This window comes from Crassostrea angulata, chromosome 5, assembly GCF_025612915.1.
Source record: "Crassostrea angulata isolate pt1a10 chromosome 5, ASM2561291v2, whole genome shotgun sequence".
In the NCBI taxonomy this organism is placed as follows: domain Eukaryota; kingdom Metazoa; phylum Mollusca; class Bivalvia; order Ostreida; family Ostreidae; genus Magallana; species Magallana angulata.
In genome coordinates, this window is record NC_069115.1 from 21936239 (window position 1) to 21952374 (window position 16136).

The window sequence follows — 16136 nt, forward strand, 5'->3', positions numbered from 1 at the left end:
CTAAAGCGACTTTACACGTATACCAAAGGACGGTTTGTCTGCCCTGTGTTGTTGTCCTACGGAAAGTATTGCATACAATATTTTTCTTTATAACATACATTGATCAATGAAGATATTTTAAAGATTTATAATCACTTTGTTTTTTAATTTTTAACCATATGAAATTTAAACCAACTCTAGTTTATTAGCGAAGTTTCAAGAAAATCTTTTTTCTTTTTTTTTAGGGACTATCTCAAAGTAGAAGTACATTTACTACTAGTATTAGTAGGAATATATATGAAACTGTCATTTTCCGCACATCAAAGCAAATAAAAAAAATACTACAATTATAGGTTTTTTTCTCAAATTGTTATATATGATAAGTAAAATCAGTTCCTACCTTATATGTAAAAGAAATACTAAATTCTACCGCTGGTTTTTAATGGGAGCCATCTCAAAATATTAAGATGCACCAAATTTTACTATATATTTGGATCATTACGAATGAAGATTGGATAAATGGATTCATTCAAAAAATAAGGAAAATGTCTTCAAGGATAGCATCATTCTGTATATAAAGTTTCAACGGCGTTCAATTTTACTTTTTCTTTTATGTTATTTTTTATAACGTACATGTACTCCTATAAAGCTTCATTTTATTATAACGTCAGAAAAGCGCAATGGCAACGCTTCCCTACCCTAAATATGCTAAACGGAAAAATCGTTTCAAAAATAAAAAATCCTTAAAAAATGTAAATATTTTTATCTGTATTTATTTATTGTATTCAGTTTTATAAATGGTATCGAAAAATTCTCATAAGAAGTATAAATCAACTGTATTATACCAGAATGCGCATAAACATGCGCATTGAAAACTACACTCGGCTTCCAAAACGCATGCACCAACTTAAGTCGGGATCGACATTCAATAAATTCTTTATGGCATGAAACAGAAAACATGGAAAGAGTGGAGACTAATGCAGATACCGCTAAAGACAACCATGACTGGCTGTATCCGGAGCTCATGTCGCAGGACAAACTTGTCGAAATTCTTAGACAGGTAGGTTAAGACTAAACACGTACGAAAGCATGTGGTTTTGTTTGAAGATTTAATGTTTACAGGGAAAGAAGGGGGGGGGGGAGGTCAGGTTGTGGTGATTAAAACATCTGTCATGTCTTAACCGGCTAAGCTAACACAATGCTATACAAAGCAACCTATATAAACAATTTGAAGGTAAAAGTAAGATGATAATAGGCTTATGGTAAAAAAGAATTCTCGAATGATGATTAAACCATTTAAAGGACTATATATGATAAGGGCCTAAAATGGCCCCCTACAATGAACATCATCATTTTACTATCATTCTTTGTTTTCTTAGTACATATATGTATGTGATGTGTTTACATAATATTCATTTTGGTTCAAGTGCCCACAATTTAGATATATGACATTGTAAAGACAACCTTTTCCCGCCATTTTTGCATTTTTAGCGTAAAACAGCTTGTTTACAAGCAGTTTTTCCTTCCGAAAACATAGAGCGCATTCTTGAACAAATAAAATATTTTAATCCGAGATTTATCTAGCCAAGACTAATAAGTGACAAAAAAATTTTTCTTGTTCAAGCATGTGCTCTATATTTCCCATTCGTAAATAGATATGAAAAATGTAAATTTTTGGCTGATTTTGATTGAATTATAGAAATGGCGTCACTTCTGACGTCATATACTGCCAGTGAGTGCAAATAAATCAAATAAATAGATGAAAAATATATTTTATATCAACTCTTTTAAAAAATTAGTTAACATTTTGTTGTACCCGAAACACTTTAAAAAATGGCGAATTATGGGGGCCAAATTTAACTCTTATCATATATAGTTCTTTAAAATTAATATTTCATGTGTGTGCATGGCTAACTATAGTCTAGAAACCTAAGATATTTTTGCAGCATATTTTAAAAAATTATTCTACATTTAATATGTTTTACGGTGCTACCGTTCTGGCGAGCGCAGCAAGAATTATACACATACCTTGCATCATTGTCAACTTATAGTTTTATTTAGGTATCAACGAACGTCAAAGAATTTTTGAGAGAGTATATTGCTCTACAATAAGTATGCCAAAGGTACTAATTTTAATGGTTATGATACATACAGCGCAACCCACTTCCCAGAGAGAGAGAGAGAGAGAGAGCCCGGTACCTGTTTGTAGGTGTGTAATTTCCCACTTTTAAATTTAATGGTCTGACTATATCCCATATCTACATAATTTTTTTAACTGTTTATTTTTTTATTTTATTCCTTTTTAATTTATTTCAAAATGTCCTATTGTTTATTTCCTCCCTATTCATTCATGCACAATTAGCTTAAAAATGGATCGATATGACAGTAAAGTATGGCTCTTGCTAATATATATACATAAAATCTCATATTCATATATCTCATTATCATATTAAAAAAAATTAAAAACAAATCATACGCCAATGAGGCAGGTATCGCAGTCTGTACTGAAATAGCTAGTACATGCATTACAGATGTTTGATCCACCTCTAAATTTATCTCGGGAAATATAGCGCGATTGCACTGTGACGTCATCCATGACTTTGTTCGTCTTTGTTTACGTTTCACGACTCATTACGGAGGTATGGAAGCATGTAACAAATCTTTTGAGTCTCGCCAAAGCATATGCGGTACTCAAAACGTGTCTTCAAACTTTAAGTCACTGTAAATTACGTGTTAAAAGTCGGCCATTTTTGGCATAGCACCACGGGTGAAAACATTAGAGAGCATTATGGGACGTAGACAAAAAATTTTGTTTGATGAACTGTAGGTTTAGCTCGTTCTTTTTCCCGCGCACACTGGTTCTTAGAGCTCGCTTCGCTCGCTGGCGCTGCGCGCCGGCGAGCTGCGCTCACTATAAACACCTCTTGGTTCAGATGATGCATGATGTTCATTCAATAGTGTGAAAAAATCCCAATATTTCCCCTCTGAAACGCCCCCTCTAGCTCGTCAGGTTTCAATACACTGCTAAAAATAAAAAGTTTACGAGGATTTACCATTGCAAAAAAGATGAAGGTACCCGGATAATAACGTTGAAAAATTGTGTGATGTATTCTGAGTGAATTCCGGATGGAGGAAAGAAATCAACATTCCCCATTATAAATCTCCCTAGTACTCCATAGGAAATCTGTTTTCGTTCCTGTGAATTTTTACAAGGGAAAAATGATATAAATGAAGTTATCTTGGTAATTTTCCCTTCCATCGAATTCATTTGCTTTGCTTTCACTGATTTTGATCAGATAGCTTTGTAAGCACATATATGTACATATTTTGACACCTTTTAAAGTAGTATATATTATAATTATGCAATGTCCACTCTTTTTTATTTTCCGTATGCTTTGTTATTAATATGACCTTGTCAAAAATTTGTCCTGTTTTTGTAGAGTGAAGGGAAGTGTACATGCATATAACATGTATACATGTATATGTAATAAAATTGATCAGTTTTTAATGAATACGTAATACAAAGCAGGAAGCAGTTCAAATGTGCACAGGTGTACATGTAATTACTAGATTATTTTATGGGATGTATTATAAACTTAATTTGAATTTTATAAAATCTGCAAGGGTATACTTATTGAATTTTAAACACTTAAATAAAACCTTGGACTAGTATGAAGAGTATTTGTTTGCATGTCTCATTGTCTGTTGAATTACTAGAGTTTTTTTTCTGAACTGACTGAGATGATAAGTCATGCAATTTCTGGTATTGCATCATACTGTATTTTCTAGATTGAACAGATCAAATGCAATATTTTTTTTCATGAATATCAAGACATCTGAAGTATATATTCTATCAAATATACAACGTCTAATGACATGAAATCAATAAGTGCACAATATAAGGTGGATTTGTATCCAATGAAAGGTTTTATTGAAAATTCAAACAGTTTTATCAGACACTATTCCAATCAGAACATTTTCTTTTGCAGTACTGTAATTTTATTTTCTATATTTGGCTTCCTTTTGAAGGCAAACACAGATAAGGCATGTGTGGATTTTGGAAGCTAGGATACATTTCAAGTTTACGAAAAGATTTCATCAATATTTGGCCAACCTAGTGACACATACAGTTACTAGTATAAAGTAGAAATTTCAAAAAAAATTATCAAAATATAAAGAAATAGGATGTAGCAGGCAGCTGGGGTATCGTGTTATTTTCTCATAACTTGTATTAAAAGGAGTATATGTATGTCTTTATGATACACTCCATTCTCTTGACCAATGAAAAAAAAATGCTTGATTTCACTATGAATTTGATCAGTTTATATACTGTAAATTCCTAATTAAACGCAAGGAATTAATATCCGTGTAAAATCGCGAGAAGCATCCTTCACAGATTTTAAAATCTTGCCTTTATTTTCTGTGAGTTGAAAACTATAAGAAATAAGGAGAAAAGTTTAACATTCGCAATTTGATATTATTATTATCGCGATTTGATACAAACCAGCGGGATCGCGGAATTAAGTACTCGCATAATATAAGGGATTTACAGTTAAAGGTAGTATTCAGCATTAACAATACAGCTTTAGTGCCTGCGATTATGTAGTAATATGTAAGGAAATATTTTAGAGCCTTGAATTAACTTCATTTTTCTGTTTCAAAATATGTTAGACATTTTTTTAGAGCCTTGAATCATTTACTTCATTTTTCTGTTTCTAAAAATTACAGAGGTACATTCGACGTACCGACCTGGAACAGCTTCAGAAAGATGAGCTGGTGGACCTATACTACAAGTACATCATTCCTCTCCCCCAGAGAACCTACAGGAAGAACCGCCGGGGACAGGAAATGACCCGGCGACAGGCCGCCATGGAAAAGAATAGAGTGACCAGTTTTCAAGGAGAGGAAAGTTCTGACAGAAAGTGTGTACAGTCATATCTTAACATATAATCAAAGGGGGGTTAGTCTAGATTCATTTAATACCATACTTTCATTACTTAAAGGGGCATGGTCACGATTTCGGTAAAAAATTATTTTTCCGATTTTAATGTTTACAATGCTTCAGTTAGGCATTTCTAATAGGCAACAAAAATTTGAGTATCATTTGTTGAGTTTTAAGCAAGTTACAGAGTTTACAATTCTTTGATATGTAAACAAAGCTTTTGTTTACATTTTGAATGTTGAGATGAAAATTCCATTTTCAGATCTAAAATGAATGTGTTAAACGCTAAAAACTGTTTATTTATGCTTAAAATGAATAAGACAATAGACAAATTAGCTTTAAAAAGATTTGTAACTGGTATATTAAACATATGTAAATAAAAACAGGGCACTAGCCTTGTTTACATGACAAAGAGTTGTGTGCCTTGTATCTTGCTCATAACTCTACAACTGAATGTCAAATTCCACTTGATCATTAGAAATACGTACATTACTAAAGCATTGTAAATAATAAAAATAGTAAAATTTCATTTGACTAAAATCGTGACCATGCCCCTTTAAGGTGGCTCACTACACCGTGAAATATTTTCTAAAATCAGCAGAAAATTACTTGATTTTGATAGATATCATAATGGATAAGTAGTATTTAAGTATAATAGGCAAAATAATGTGCAATTTTAAATGAAAAATTGCATTTTCAAAAATTTAATTCAGTTAACATGAACAAAAGCTCCTGGTGGATTCGAACTTATGATCTGCGGTTCAGAAGCCCAATACTTTAACCACTGATCTACGATGATAAACAACCCAATCAAACGATATAAACAGTTTAACAAAAGATTTAAATCGCCATCTTGTGACGTTGTGTCTTAAAAGTATAAGTGTAATTGTTGTGAGGTACCTTAAACAGTGATGTGAGAAGTTATTCATACTTAAAAATATGCACAGCATTTATGCATGAACATGGAGGCAATTTAAATCATTTCTACATGTACTTGAGTTCAGAATTTTATGCTTTCTTCAAGGAAATATTAAGAAATTAATACATTATGGTTTTATGTTATGATTAATGAATTTGTGCACATATTTTTTCTGGACAAAATTTTCGAAAATGACATGAATTGAACTCTTGCCTTTGTAGGAGGACGAGAAACTCTGGTCCTGAGTCCCGGTTTTTGACCTCCTACAACCTTCCTTCCTCAGGGGAGAGGATCAAACCCCCACCCTCTTGCATTGACTTTGGAAAGAAGAAAATCAAGCTGAGCTCCGGAAGTGCGACCTCCACGGAAAACAAATCGTCCACAAACACAGCTGTCGGTAAAGTGACCTTGAAGCGAAACTCAGCCAGTAGTGGCATCGACCATAAATCAGAATTTTCAAAAGAATCAGGGCATGATAACATGTCAGCTTCACCAAAGAAAACCATTAAACTTAACAGTAAACTGTCAGTATCAGCTTCGCAGACGGATATTAATAGCAGTAAGATGGTGGAATGTACCCCAGTGAACTCATCAGAAACCTCTGAACACCAACCTATGGTAAGATCATAGTGTTTGAATAATATTTGAGTAACGTTTCCTTGCGGAATCCCTCATTGAATTTTTCAAAATAATTTCAGTGCCCTGCTTTAACTGAAAGTGGGCGGTATTAATTCGGTTCTGTCTATGTAATACTTTCATTTTCAAACAATATCTCAAAAAGCATTTGAGCTTTTGTAATAAACTTTTATATCAAAACTCCCTATACCCTTAAAGTCAAAAAGTCAAGAATGAATATTCTGTTTTAGTGTAACACTATCGTTTCCAGTGAATATCTTTTAAAAGCCTTTTACTTTTTGAAATGAAATCTTATTAATAAAAGAAGAATCTTATTGATTTTGAAGGTCAAAGGTCAAGGTCATGTGCTTGACCATTTGTATTTTGATTCATTTTGTTGGACTTTTTGTTGGTAGGAAATTTAAAGAGGAATATTAAATTGTATGCAAGTATAACCCATGGGGCTTGTGTAGAAAATATAATGGAGGTGGGATCTTAAAGAAGAATTATTTATGAAGGAGTACAAATTGGCACAAGTCTCTAGTTTGACCTTTTAAATGAGAAATTGGCTGATGAAGTGAGGTGGTGTCCAAGATGGTGTCCTCCCTTTTTTTTTTTCTCTCCGAGGAAACTACTTTTGTAACGATTTTTTTTTTTATCACAAGCCCCTGTGGTATAACAATACTGAATATAACAATACAGTAAACACGGTTATAGCGAACACGCTTATAATACAATGACGCTTACAGCGAAGTGACTTTCATTCCCCGTGACTATATAACATGTTGTAAACTTGACGGATATAACGAATTACGCTTATAACGAAGCAAAATCGCCCGTCCCTGGGGCTTCGTTATAACCGTGTTTTACTGTATTAGCTTTAAAGTTGTCGATAAATTTGTTAGTAAAATCAGTACAGTGTATTCCTACTACAAGCTGTGATTCGGCTATCTGCTTTTATGGATTTATTTTTAAGACTTAATGACTGTAGCATTGATGACGACCATCCGTTTAATGGGAGCTTTTGCACTTTTGTCTAAAGAAGCTCCAAAAATATAATACATGTAGGATATAAATACAGTTGAACTTTGATATCACGAACACTGATATCTTGAATAAAATTGGTTTGTCAAAGTGATTTTAAGTCCCAACCACTCATATTTTAAGTATTTTACCTTTGATATCTCAAATACTGGGATATAGCTAAGTTTTTAAACAGCCCCATCTAGTTAGAGATAACGAAGTTTGACTGTACTATGTACCTCCTGCATGCCGATTCCACCAGAACGTTTTGTACTTGGCGAGAATTTGAGACTAGCAGAAGTTTATAAAAGAAAACAGTTATCAGAACTCCCAACTAAATTTTATCATCATGATATCGATGTTAATTAACATACAAATTTTTGATATTTCAGATATCATAGAAAAAATATTTTCACTTTGATTTTTACAATGCACTAATTAGCCATTTTAATATTTTATACAGACATGTTAGCATTGTTTGTGGAAGTAGGGAACCTGACTTGTCCGAAAATTCTTGACCAAAAAAAAAAAATAGGAAAGAAAAAATTCATTTGAAACTCCACACTTCAATGATCAAGAAATCTTGACAATGTAAAGACGCAATGATTATTATTGATGAAATAACACATAATTTTTTTTTCCTTTGTTTTTCAGGACACTTCTACAGAAAGCAGCTCATCTAAAAAGAATTTCAAAGCTAGAAAGATTTCATGGCCATAGAAAAATTCTAGTCTTATTAGATCATATCATAGAGAATTTGACCTGATTTATTTTAAATGAGAGTGTCAAGTGTGAATAGTAAAACAATTTAGAATGGACAGAGATTTTATTTAATATTTAATGTGAATAGAATGACTTATGCAATAAAATTAAGTGAAAATGCTCATTTTGCAGTGTTGGTGATTGTCATTCAACTTTTATTAGTTACATTTTCCAGTGTCTTTGCCTGTGATAACACTACGTATTGATTTTGTACTATATAATCCATAACTTCAAATGCCGTATAATTGGGGCGCCAGCAGGGTTTGCTTATTTACAGTAAAACTCGTTTTGTACGAACACGGATATAGCGAATTCTCGGATAAAGCGAAGTTTTTTTGAGTCCCCGGTAAAATTCTTAACAAAACTTAGCAAAATTTTACGGTTATAACGAATTCGAATAAAACGAATTTACGGATATAGCGAACTGAAATTGAGTCCGTAGCGGTGAATAATAGCGAAATTTAACCCTTTTATAACGAATTTCTTTACAGTACAGTTAAAAAAGTTTGCACTACCATAGTACCATTCAACATAATAGTTTGAATGCTTTTTTGTTCTTATAATTTTTCAATTCACAGTCCGATTATTTAAGGTATTAAAGTAATGTAAGTTTTGTTTTAAGCCTCAATTAAACAAAAAACCAATAGTCTAGTGAAAGTAAACATGTATATAGTGAATTCGCTATAGTTATTATTACGAATTCGTTATACGGATATAACGAAGTAAACTTATTGGTCCCTAGGACTTCGCTATAACTGAGTTTTACTGTATATTTAAATGTTTAATCGTACAATGGCTTAAAATTACATAAATATAACTAATAACTAAAGGAATCATTCTTTGAAAATTATGAGATGATAATTTTGGTCGGGGCGTGATCAAATCAAATTTATTGGATTTGATCACGCCCCGAACAAAATTATCACCTCGTAATACTCAAAGACTGATTCCCTATTCCTTAGATATTATTACACTGTATAAAAAAAATATGCAAATGGGGAGATTCCTTATTTAACATGTGTACTTAAACCAACTTTTATTCCCTGCCGCTTATGTTCATAATTTATCCGAGTTAGACAGGTTTTTGACAACTGATTTTCACAATAGAGATAATATTTTCTGAAAAAATACTGTACAAACCGAAGAAATTTGAGGACTGGTTCACAGCAAAAAATGTTTGCGGCGACGTGTCTCTTGCGAACCTCGCGAAAATGTCTCGCCAGCGAATAAAAGTTGGTTCACAGTACATGTGCCTCATTCTACACTGAACGTTGAACTTCGTTAAAATTACGTCTACACTGTACATGTAGTTCACGACTGTCAGTTTAAAAAAGGAGATTTTAAAATCTGCAAGGGATGCTGTTATAGCGTTTTAATGCAAATATTTTAAAATTTCTCTTGTTTAATGAAATAGAAATATACAGTTAACAGTGTCTTCAAAAACAATGTAAATTATAATGTATGTTTTTATTTCACTTCCTTCATACACACATGAACCATCAAATAATTAATGCATTTTTCTGATTTAATAATAATTATACCTGTGCATTCTTTCTATTGAATATGGTCATACCAGTTATTTATTTGTAGAGAGTTGACGCTCTTCATTTTCTTGAAGTAATTTTGTGTCAGTTTGGTATAAAACAAAACAAGACCTTATTTTAATGAATTATGATAAAGATGAGTGCTTTTTATGTCTGGATCATGATGTCATACAGTTATAAATGGGAAAGACAAATATCAGGTCAATAGTATCTCCTGGGGGAGGGTGGCTTTTGGAGGATGAAAAATCACACCGTTACCAAGAATTTCTACGATATATTGATACATAATCAGCCAGATTAAGGCCTCTGGACATAATTATTCATAAATGATGATCAATTGTGTCGTTGATTTTGCACCAATCAACTTATCATATGTCAGTTACATTGAAATACATAGTTTTAATGGTGGTTGCTTGAACATGAAATCAACAAAATATGTGCCTGCAATGATGTACATGTGATACCACCGTTTGTAAAAACTGATGAATTTTAGGAGGAAATCGGTTATTTTGCTGTATATGTTAATCAATTCTACAAATACTGGGAGAGGGAGGGGGGTTAAAATTTGTATTCAAATTTTAATGCAGTGAAAAATGTATTTCCTCATAGCTGTAATTTGTTTCAAATTTACTCAGTGTCCCCTTATCATTGATCATTTTTTTCAGGTTTAAAGAAAAAATTAAGAGGTTTTGATTTGATATCTATATAGCTGAATGTGTATTGCATTGTTTACCATGTATATAGTATATTAAAGGTTTTGTTGCATCCTGTTTCAAGTTTTTGACATAAGGCATAATTAGGCATTATCAGTCATTTTTTTAAAGATTAAGTGATGTTTTAGAATGATCGTCGAATGTAACACGTGTATTTGATATGTAAAGCCACGGATTATATATTTATGGACGTTCAATGAATATGTTTACTGCTGCAATTGTAGGATAGCTGACGGGACGTTTCAGAAAATTTTGAATACAGGTAATATTGTCAAACTTACAAAAAATTACTAAGCAAATTATTTTACAAAAAAGTTCCTAATTTGAGACGGTTAATTTAAGTAACTTAATCTTTTACTTGCTCATTTTTTTTTTTGAAAAACTCGACCCCCACTTCCACCCCGCTACGAGGTCTGGGGGTATATACACGTATTAAGATGAATTGATTGTAAGGATACTTGGCAAAAATAACAAGAACAGGACAATGTGGGATAAAATCCCTTTAAATGGTACATTTATAAAGCTAAATGAATGTTTCAATTTTCAGCAGACCTTATTTTTTCCTCGTAAATCTTTGCACCTGGCACTTGTGGTAAAATGAACATGCATGCCGTAGTTTTCATCCTGTGCATTGTCTGTACATCCAACTTCTTTGATGTTCTACAGGCTAAACCCGTAGAACCGAAACTGCCGATACAACGTGAGTACAACGTTCAGGACCATTTTCCTTTTCTTGACATATTTGATTATGCCTACAATGTAAATGATTATAATTAGTCTTACTTACATATCAGGTAGTCTAGTTTAATACTGGAAACCCAGATATTTTTAGCACTAGTTCTCCCTTCCCCCCTCTATCTTAAGAGAAAGGCAAGGAGCTGGAAAAAAACTTTTTATACGAATCATTAGTCCGTGATAAGTAAACATCCTTAATCAATGTACAGAGAAGAAATGGTGGACCAAAGTTAACGAAATGTACAGCACGTTTTAGCCTTATTAGGTATATAATATTCGCTAGACTGTGATATTACATTGGGTATTTATTAGCAATTTATAATCATAATTGGTAAAGATAATTGGTTAAGATATTATGAAGACTGATTAAAACATAATGAAATAGTATATATATTCGATTTGTTTATAATATAATTATATTTACATCTACCAAGTATTATTTCCACTAATGTATAAAGGTAGCAGAAAATTATAACTCGCGGAGTTAATTTTCGCTAGATTCGGTGAAATAAAATTTCCGCGAATTTAATATCTAGTGAATAATTATTTGAACATTATAATGATGAATAAATATGAATTACTAAATCGTCTATCTAATGATGAAAACATACAACACAAAATATTTGTCCGTTTTAACAGCATAACAGTACAGTTGACCACACTTACTATAATTATAATAGCTATTTTGCCAGGGAAATAATGGTATTAAGCGGTCTATTATTAGCTGGAGAAATTGCATGATCCACCATATAGATAGACTTTCGATTAGCTGATAACTAGTGATATGCTTTCACTTTGGGTTTTTCCCACTTTTTCCGGTTTTGACTAAATCTAACAAAGCATACATGAGACAAAGCCTGGCTGTTTCTTTTAGCTACAACGAAACGTACTTATGTACACCAACTGTAATTTAGTGAATTTTACTAACTTTTCATAATCAATTTATTATAATTAGTTAAAAGAAATGTGTTAATAAATATAATACAATACTTTCTTTTGATGATCCATGCGGGTTATGAAAGTAGCGATCATTGCAGAAAAAATTACTTACTAACGCGGGTTATATGTATTTTTCTGCAGTGTCGTTATCTTCAAACCCCGAATGAATCACCAAAGAAAGCATTTTATTAGGTGACCTATTACTATCCGTTTTTGTCCGTCGTCGTGTGTCATGCGTTAACAATTAACATTTTTTTTACAACTTCTTCTTAAAAACTACAAGGCTGATTGTTACCATTTTTGGTGTAAGACATCTCTATGGTAAGATACTTCTAAATTGTGAAATTTATGGCTCTACCACCCCCGGGCCGCCATATGTGGGGCCAAATACATGTATGCAAAAAAAAGCCAAATTTTCAAAAATCTTCTCTACTCCCGCGCCTGTAAGGATAAAACTGGTTGCATAGTTATGATGTCCATGAATCACTCTACCAAAATTGTGAAATGCATGCCCCCTGGGTCAGGGGTTCAGGCTCTAGGGCGGGGCCAATATAGCCATATAGTAAAAATGTATTAAATCTTAGAAAATCTTCTTCTCTACTCCCATATATATTTGTTAAAAACTAAATGCATGATTATGATGTCCATGAGGCCCCTATTTAAATTGTGAAATTCATGGCCCCTGGGTCAGGGGTTCAGGCTCTATGGTGGGGCCAATATGGCCATAAAGTAAAAATGTATTAAATCTTAGAAAATCTTCTTCTCTACTCCCATATATATTTGTTACGAACTAATTGTCTGGTTATGATGTTCATGAGGCCCTCTATCAAAATTGTGAAATTCATGACCCCTGGGTCATCTGTATAAAAACAGGACTTATAATTATGTTTACCAGGACGTCCCCTTCTGAAATTTTCATTTTCATGTCCCCTGGAATATGGGTTTTGACTCTAGGACAGGGTCAAAATAGATGTATAGGTGTTAATGCATATAATGTTAAAAAATTATCTTCTTTACTCCCACACACCTGAAAGGAAAACTGAATTCATGATTTTGTAGACCAGATCTTGAAGTTTTTCGCCAAAATTATAGGTTACATAGTTCTTTTTGAAAGATTTTAGGCAGAGAGGTGGTCGTCATTACAAATTTATAATGTTTCTACTCCAGAATGAAACCTAATTTATTAAATGCATTATGAGTCTCCTCGACAAGTTTGTGTATGGGATATATGCTACTCAGGTGACCGTTAAGGCCAATTGGCCTATTATTGTTTAAATGCGTTTTTTTTCTGGGGGGGGGGGGGGATAAAGTAAAGGACTATGTGCGGTTTTATGCATTTTTTGCCCCCAAAATCAAAGTTTTAGAAAGAGCTTTACAATTAAAGTGAAAGATAGTTAAAATCATATTGGAAGTAAAGGTGTAAAAGGTGATCACCACAGTGACGTCATAATGTAGGAATGACGTCATGAAGATTGCATTATTTTGATAAATTGGTGTTTTGCAGCAAAATATGGGTGTTTTCCGATGGTTTTTCGACTGGGAAACATCGAGCGCAGGCTTGCTCAAGTACCATTTTTTAGTATAACGTGTATAACTGTCTGAAGAAAAACATACGTTAAAATCGCACTTGAGCAGACCTGCGCTCTATACTTCCGAATGCAAAATATAGTGCAAAAATGAGAATATTTTCATTTGTTTGCAAATTTGCGGGAATTGGACCATTTAGGTGACGTCATAGATAAACAGCGAATGAGCAATGATTACTAAAATCAATATTGAAGTTATAGGCATCCTCTATACAATGATTTGTGAAGACTTTATTTTTATACGATACTATTTAAAAATTGGTTGAAATCGGGGGCAGATATTTGACCATACCGCACATAGTCCTTTTGTTTGAATCTTTTTGCAAGTTATAGAGTTAATTTCTTGCATAAAAAATAAGCTTAAACATAGATGTACTACATTTATATATATTATGCATAAATATGATATCAATAATGTTATAATTAACGTTCTATTTTTGATTCAGAGATTGACAGCATGCCTGTGGCGTTCAGTTACGCCGCATCTGACTTCTGTATCGAGAAACAATTATCTGGAGCCGGGGACTTCTGTGTTGAATTTGAGGCGGAATGCCACGAGTTCTGTAAAAAATAACAAGGTTCCATAGACTATCAGTGAACACAACAAAAAATAACAGCGTTCCATAGACTATCAGAGATGCCATGTCTATAAGTGTGATTTAAATACTGTTAAGAACAAAAACGTAACACATATTCATTTGATGGTTCAAATAAAGGAAGTTATTATTGATTTTTATTTGAGTATTTAGGTGGGTTTTTTTATATGTCATTCTATTGTTGAAATATACTATAATTAGAACTCATCAGAGGATGGTTTGTCTAATGATATAATAAATATTAAATGTTCGGGAAACTTAATCTTGAATGGAAGCGAGACTCCCCTCACCAACACTCCAAAACATTTGCAAACTGAAACTACTGTTCGAGTTTTGTTGTTATAAATGATTGGAGATTGTGAATTTAAAAGAGAGCAAGACATATCTTTTAATTATTTTAGACATAACAAACAAACAAACAAAGGACTATATATGATAAGGGCCTAAAATGGCCCCCTAAAATGAACATCATTATTTTACTATCATTCTTTGTTTTCTTAGTACAGATATGTATGTGATGTGTTTACATAATATTCATTTTAATTCATGTGCCCACAATTTAGAAATATGACATTGTAAAGACAACCTTTTCCCGCCATTTTTGCATTTTTAGCTAAAACAGCTTGTTTTCAAGCAGTTTTTCCTTCCAAAAACATAGAGCGCATTCTTGAACAAATAAAATATTTTAATCAGAGATGTATCTAGCCAAGACTAATAAGTGACAAAAAAATGTTCCTTGTTCAAGCATGCGCTCTATATTTCACATTCGTAAATAGATAAGAAAAATGTCAATTTTTGGCTGATTTTGATTGAATTATAGAAATGGCGTCACTTCTGACGTCATATACTGCCAGTGAGTGCCAAAAAAATCAAATAAATAGATGAAAAATATATTCTATATCAACTCTTCTAAAAAATTATTTAACATTTTATTGTACCCGAAACACTTAAAAAATGGCGAATTATGGGGGCAAAATTTAACTCTTATCATATATAGTTCTTTATTAAACAAACAATTTATTTAAACATAACAAACAAATAAACAAAAATTTAAAAAAATTCAACACCGTGTCCACGAACTGCACTGATGTTAAGCGCATGTGTATATTAATGCTTACAAACAACCTTATATAATCTTGCTGTTTCTTTTTGTATCACATTCTATATTTTTTCTATTCTTATTTATTTACATTTTCTAATGTCTTTACCTATGATAACATTACTGCAGAAATCAAATTTGTTACGTATAATCAATAAATTTCATCCATCAATGACGCAAATGACGTACAGTTGGGGCACAATCGGGGTAAAGATAATCGTACATGTACAACCTTTGAAAATTAAGGTCGCCGCGTTATCAAATCTATCAGAAAGATCCTCGGGCTTCAGAACCATTTTAACAAGAGCTTGGACTTTGGGTAGTTGAGTCAAACAAAAATGTGACGTAGACATGACTATTTCATTGCTAGCCACTCAGCCATTGATCTTTGAAACCAACAAGATTTGTCTGGCATTTGGGCTTAGACTACGCAATCTGTATATATTTCACTTGAAACTAACGTCATTCTAAACTTGTTTTGATGCAAAGAAAATATGGCGACGACAGACGTCCTACTGAAAGTACAAGGTTCTATGGTTCTAATTGATTTGAACACGCCCGACGAAAATGAACACCACATACAATTTAAAAGATTTCTTTATTCTTTAAATAAACGAGGGGTTGTATTGTACATGTACAAAAAGTGCTGTAGCCCTTGGGCCTCATTCTTTGGTCAAAATGGCA

The 16136-nt window shown here is 32.6% G+C and overlaps 1 protein-coding gene and 1 long non-coding RNA gene across 2 annotated transcripts; both read left to right on the forward strand.

Moving 5' to 3' along the window:
* Window positions 1-903: 903 nt before the first annotated feature.
* On the forward strand, window positions 904-8362 carry LOC128184171 (ashwin-like). Its single transcript, XM_052853537.1, has 4 exons — window positions 904-1039; window positions 4708-4901; window positions 6062-6458; window positions 8133-8362. The coding sequence occupies exons 1-4, from the start codon at window positions 938-940 to the stop codon at window positions 8196-8198; spliced, it is 759 nt and encodes a 252-aa protein (XP_052709497.1). The 5' UTR covers window positions 904-937; the 3' UTR covers window positions 8199-8362.
* A 2265-nt stretch (window positions 8363-10627) lies between these two features.
* LOC128184192 (uncharacterized) lies at window positions 10628-14493 on the forward strand. The gene is made up of 3 exons (XR_008243702.1): window positions 10628-10759; window positions 11045-11197; window positions 14204-14493. It is a non-coding gene; the product is annotated as an uncharacterized LOC128184192 (long non-coding RNA).
* The last annotated feature ends 1643 nt before the right edge of the window (window positions 14494-16136 follow it).

Coding starts and splice junctions, on each gene's coding strand:
- LOC128184171 (XM_052853537.1), top strand. CDS start 938: ATGGAAAGAGTGGAGACTAATGCAGATACCGCTAAAGACAACCATGAC. Junction 4,902..6,061: donor GAGGAAAGTTCTGACAGAAA/GTGTGTACAGTC, acceptor TTGCCTTTGTAG/GAGGACGAGAAACTCTGGTC. Junction 6,459..8,132: donor CCTCTGAACACCAACCTATG/GTAAGATCATAG, acceptor TTTGTTTTTCAG/GACACTTCTACAGAAAGCAG.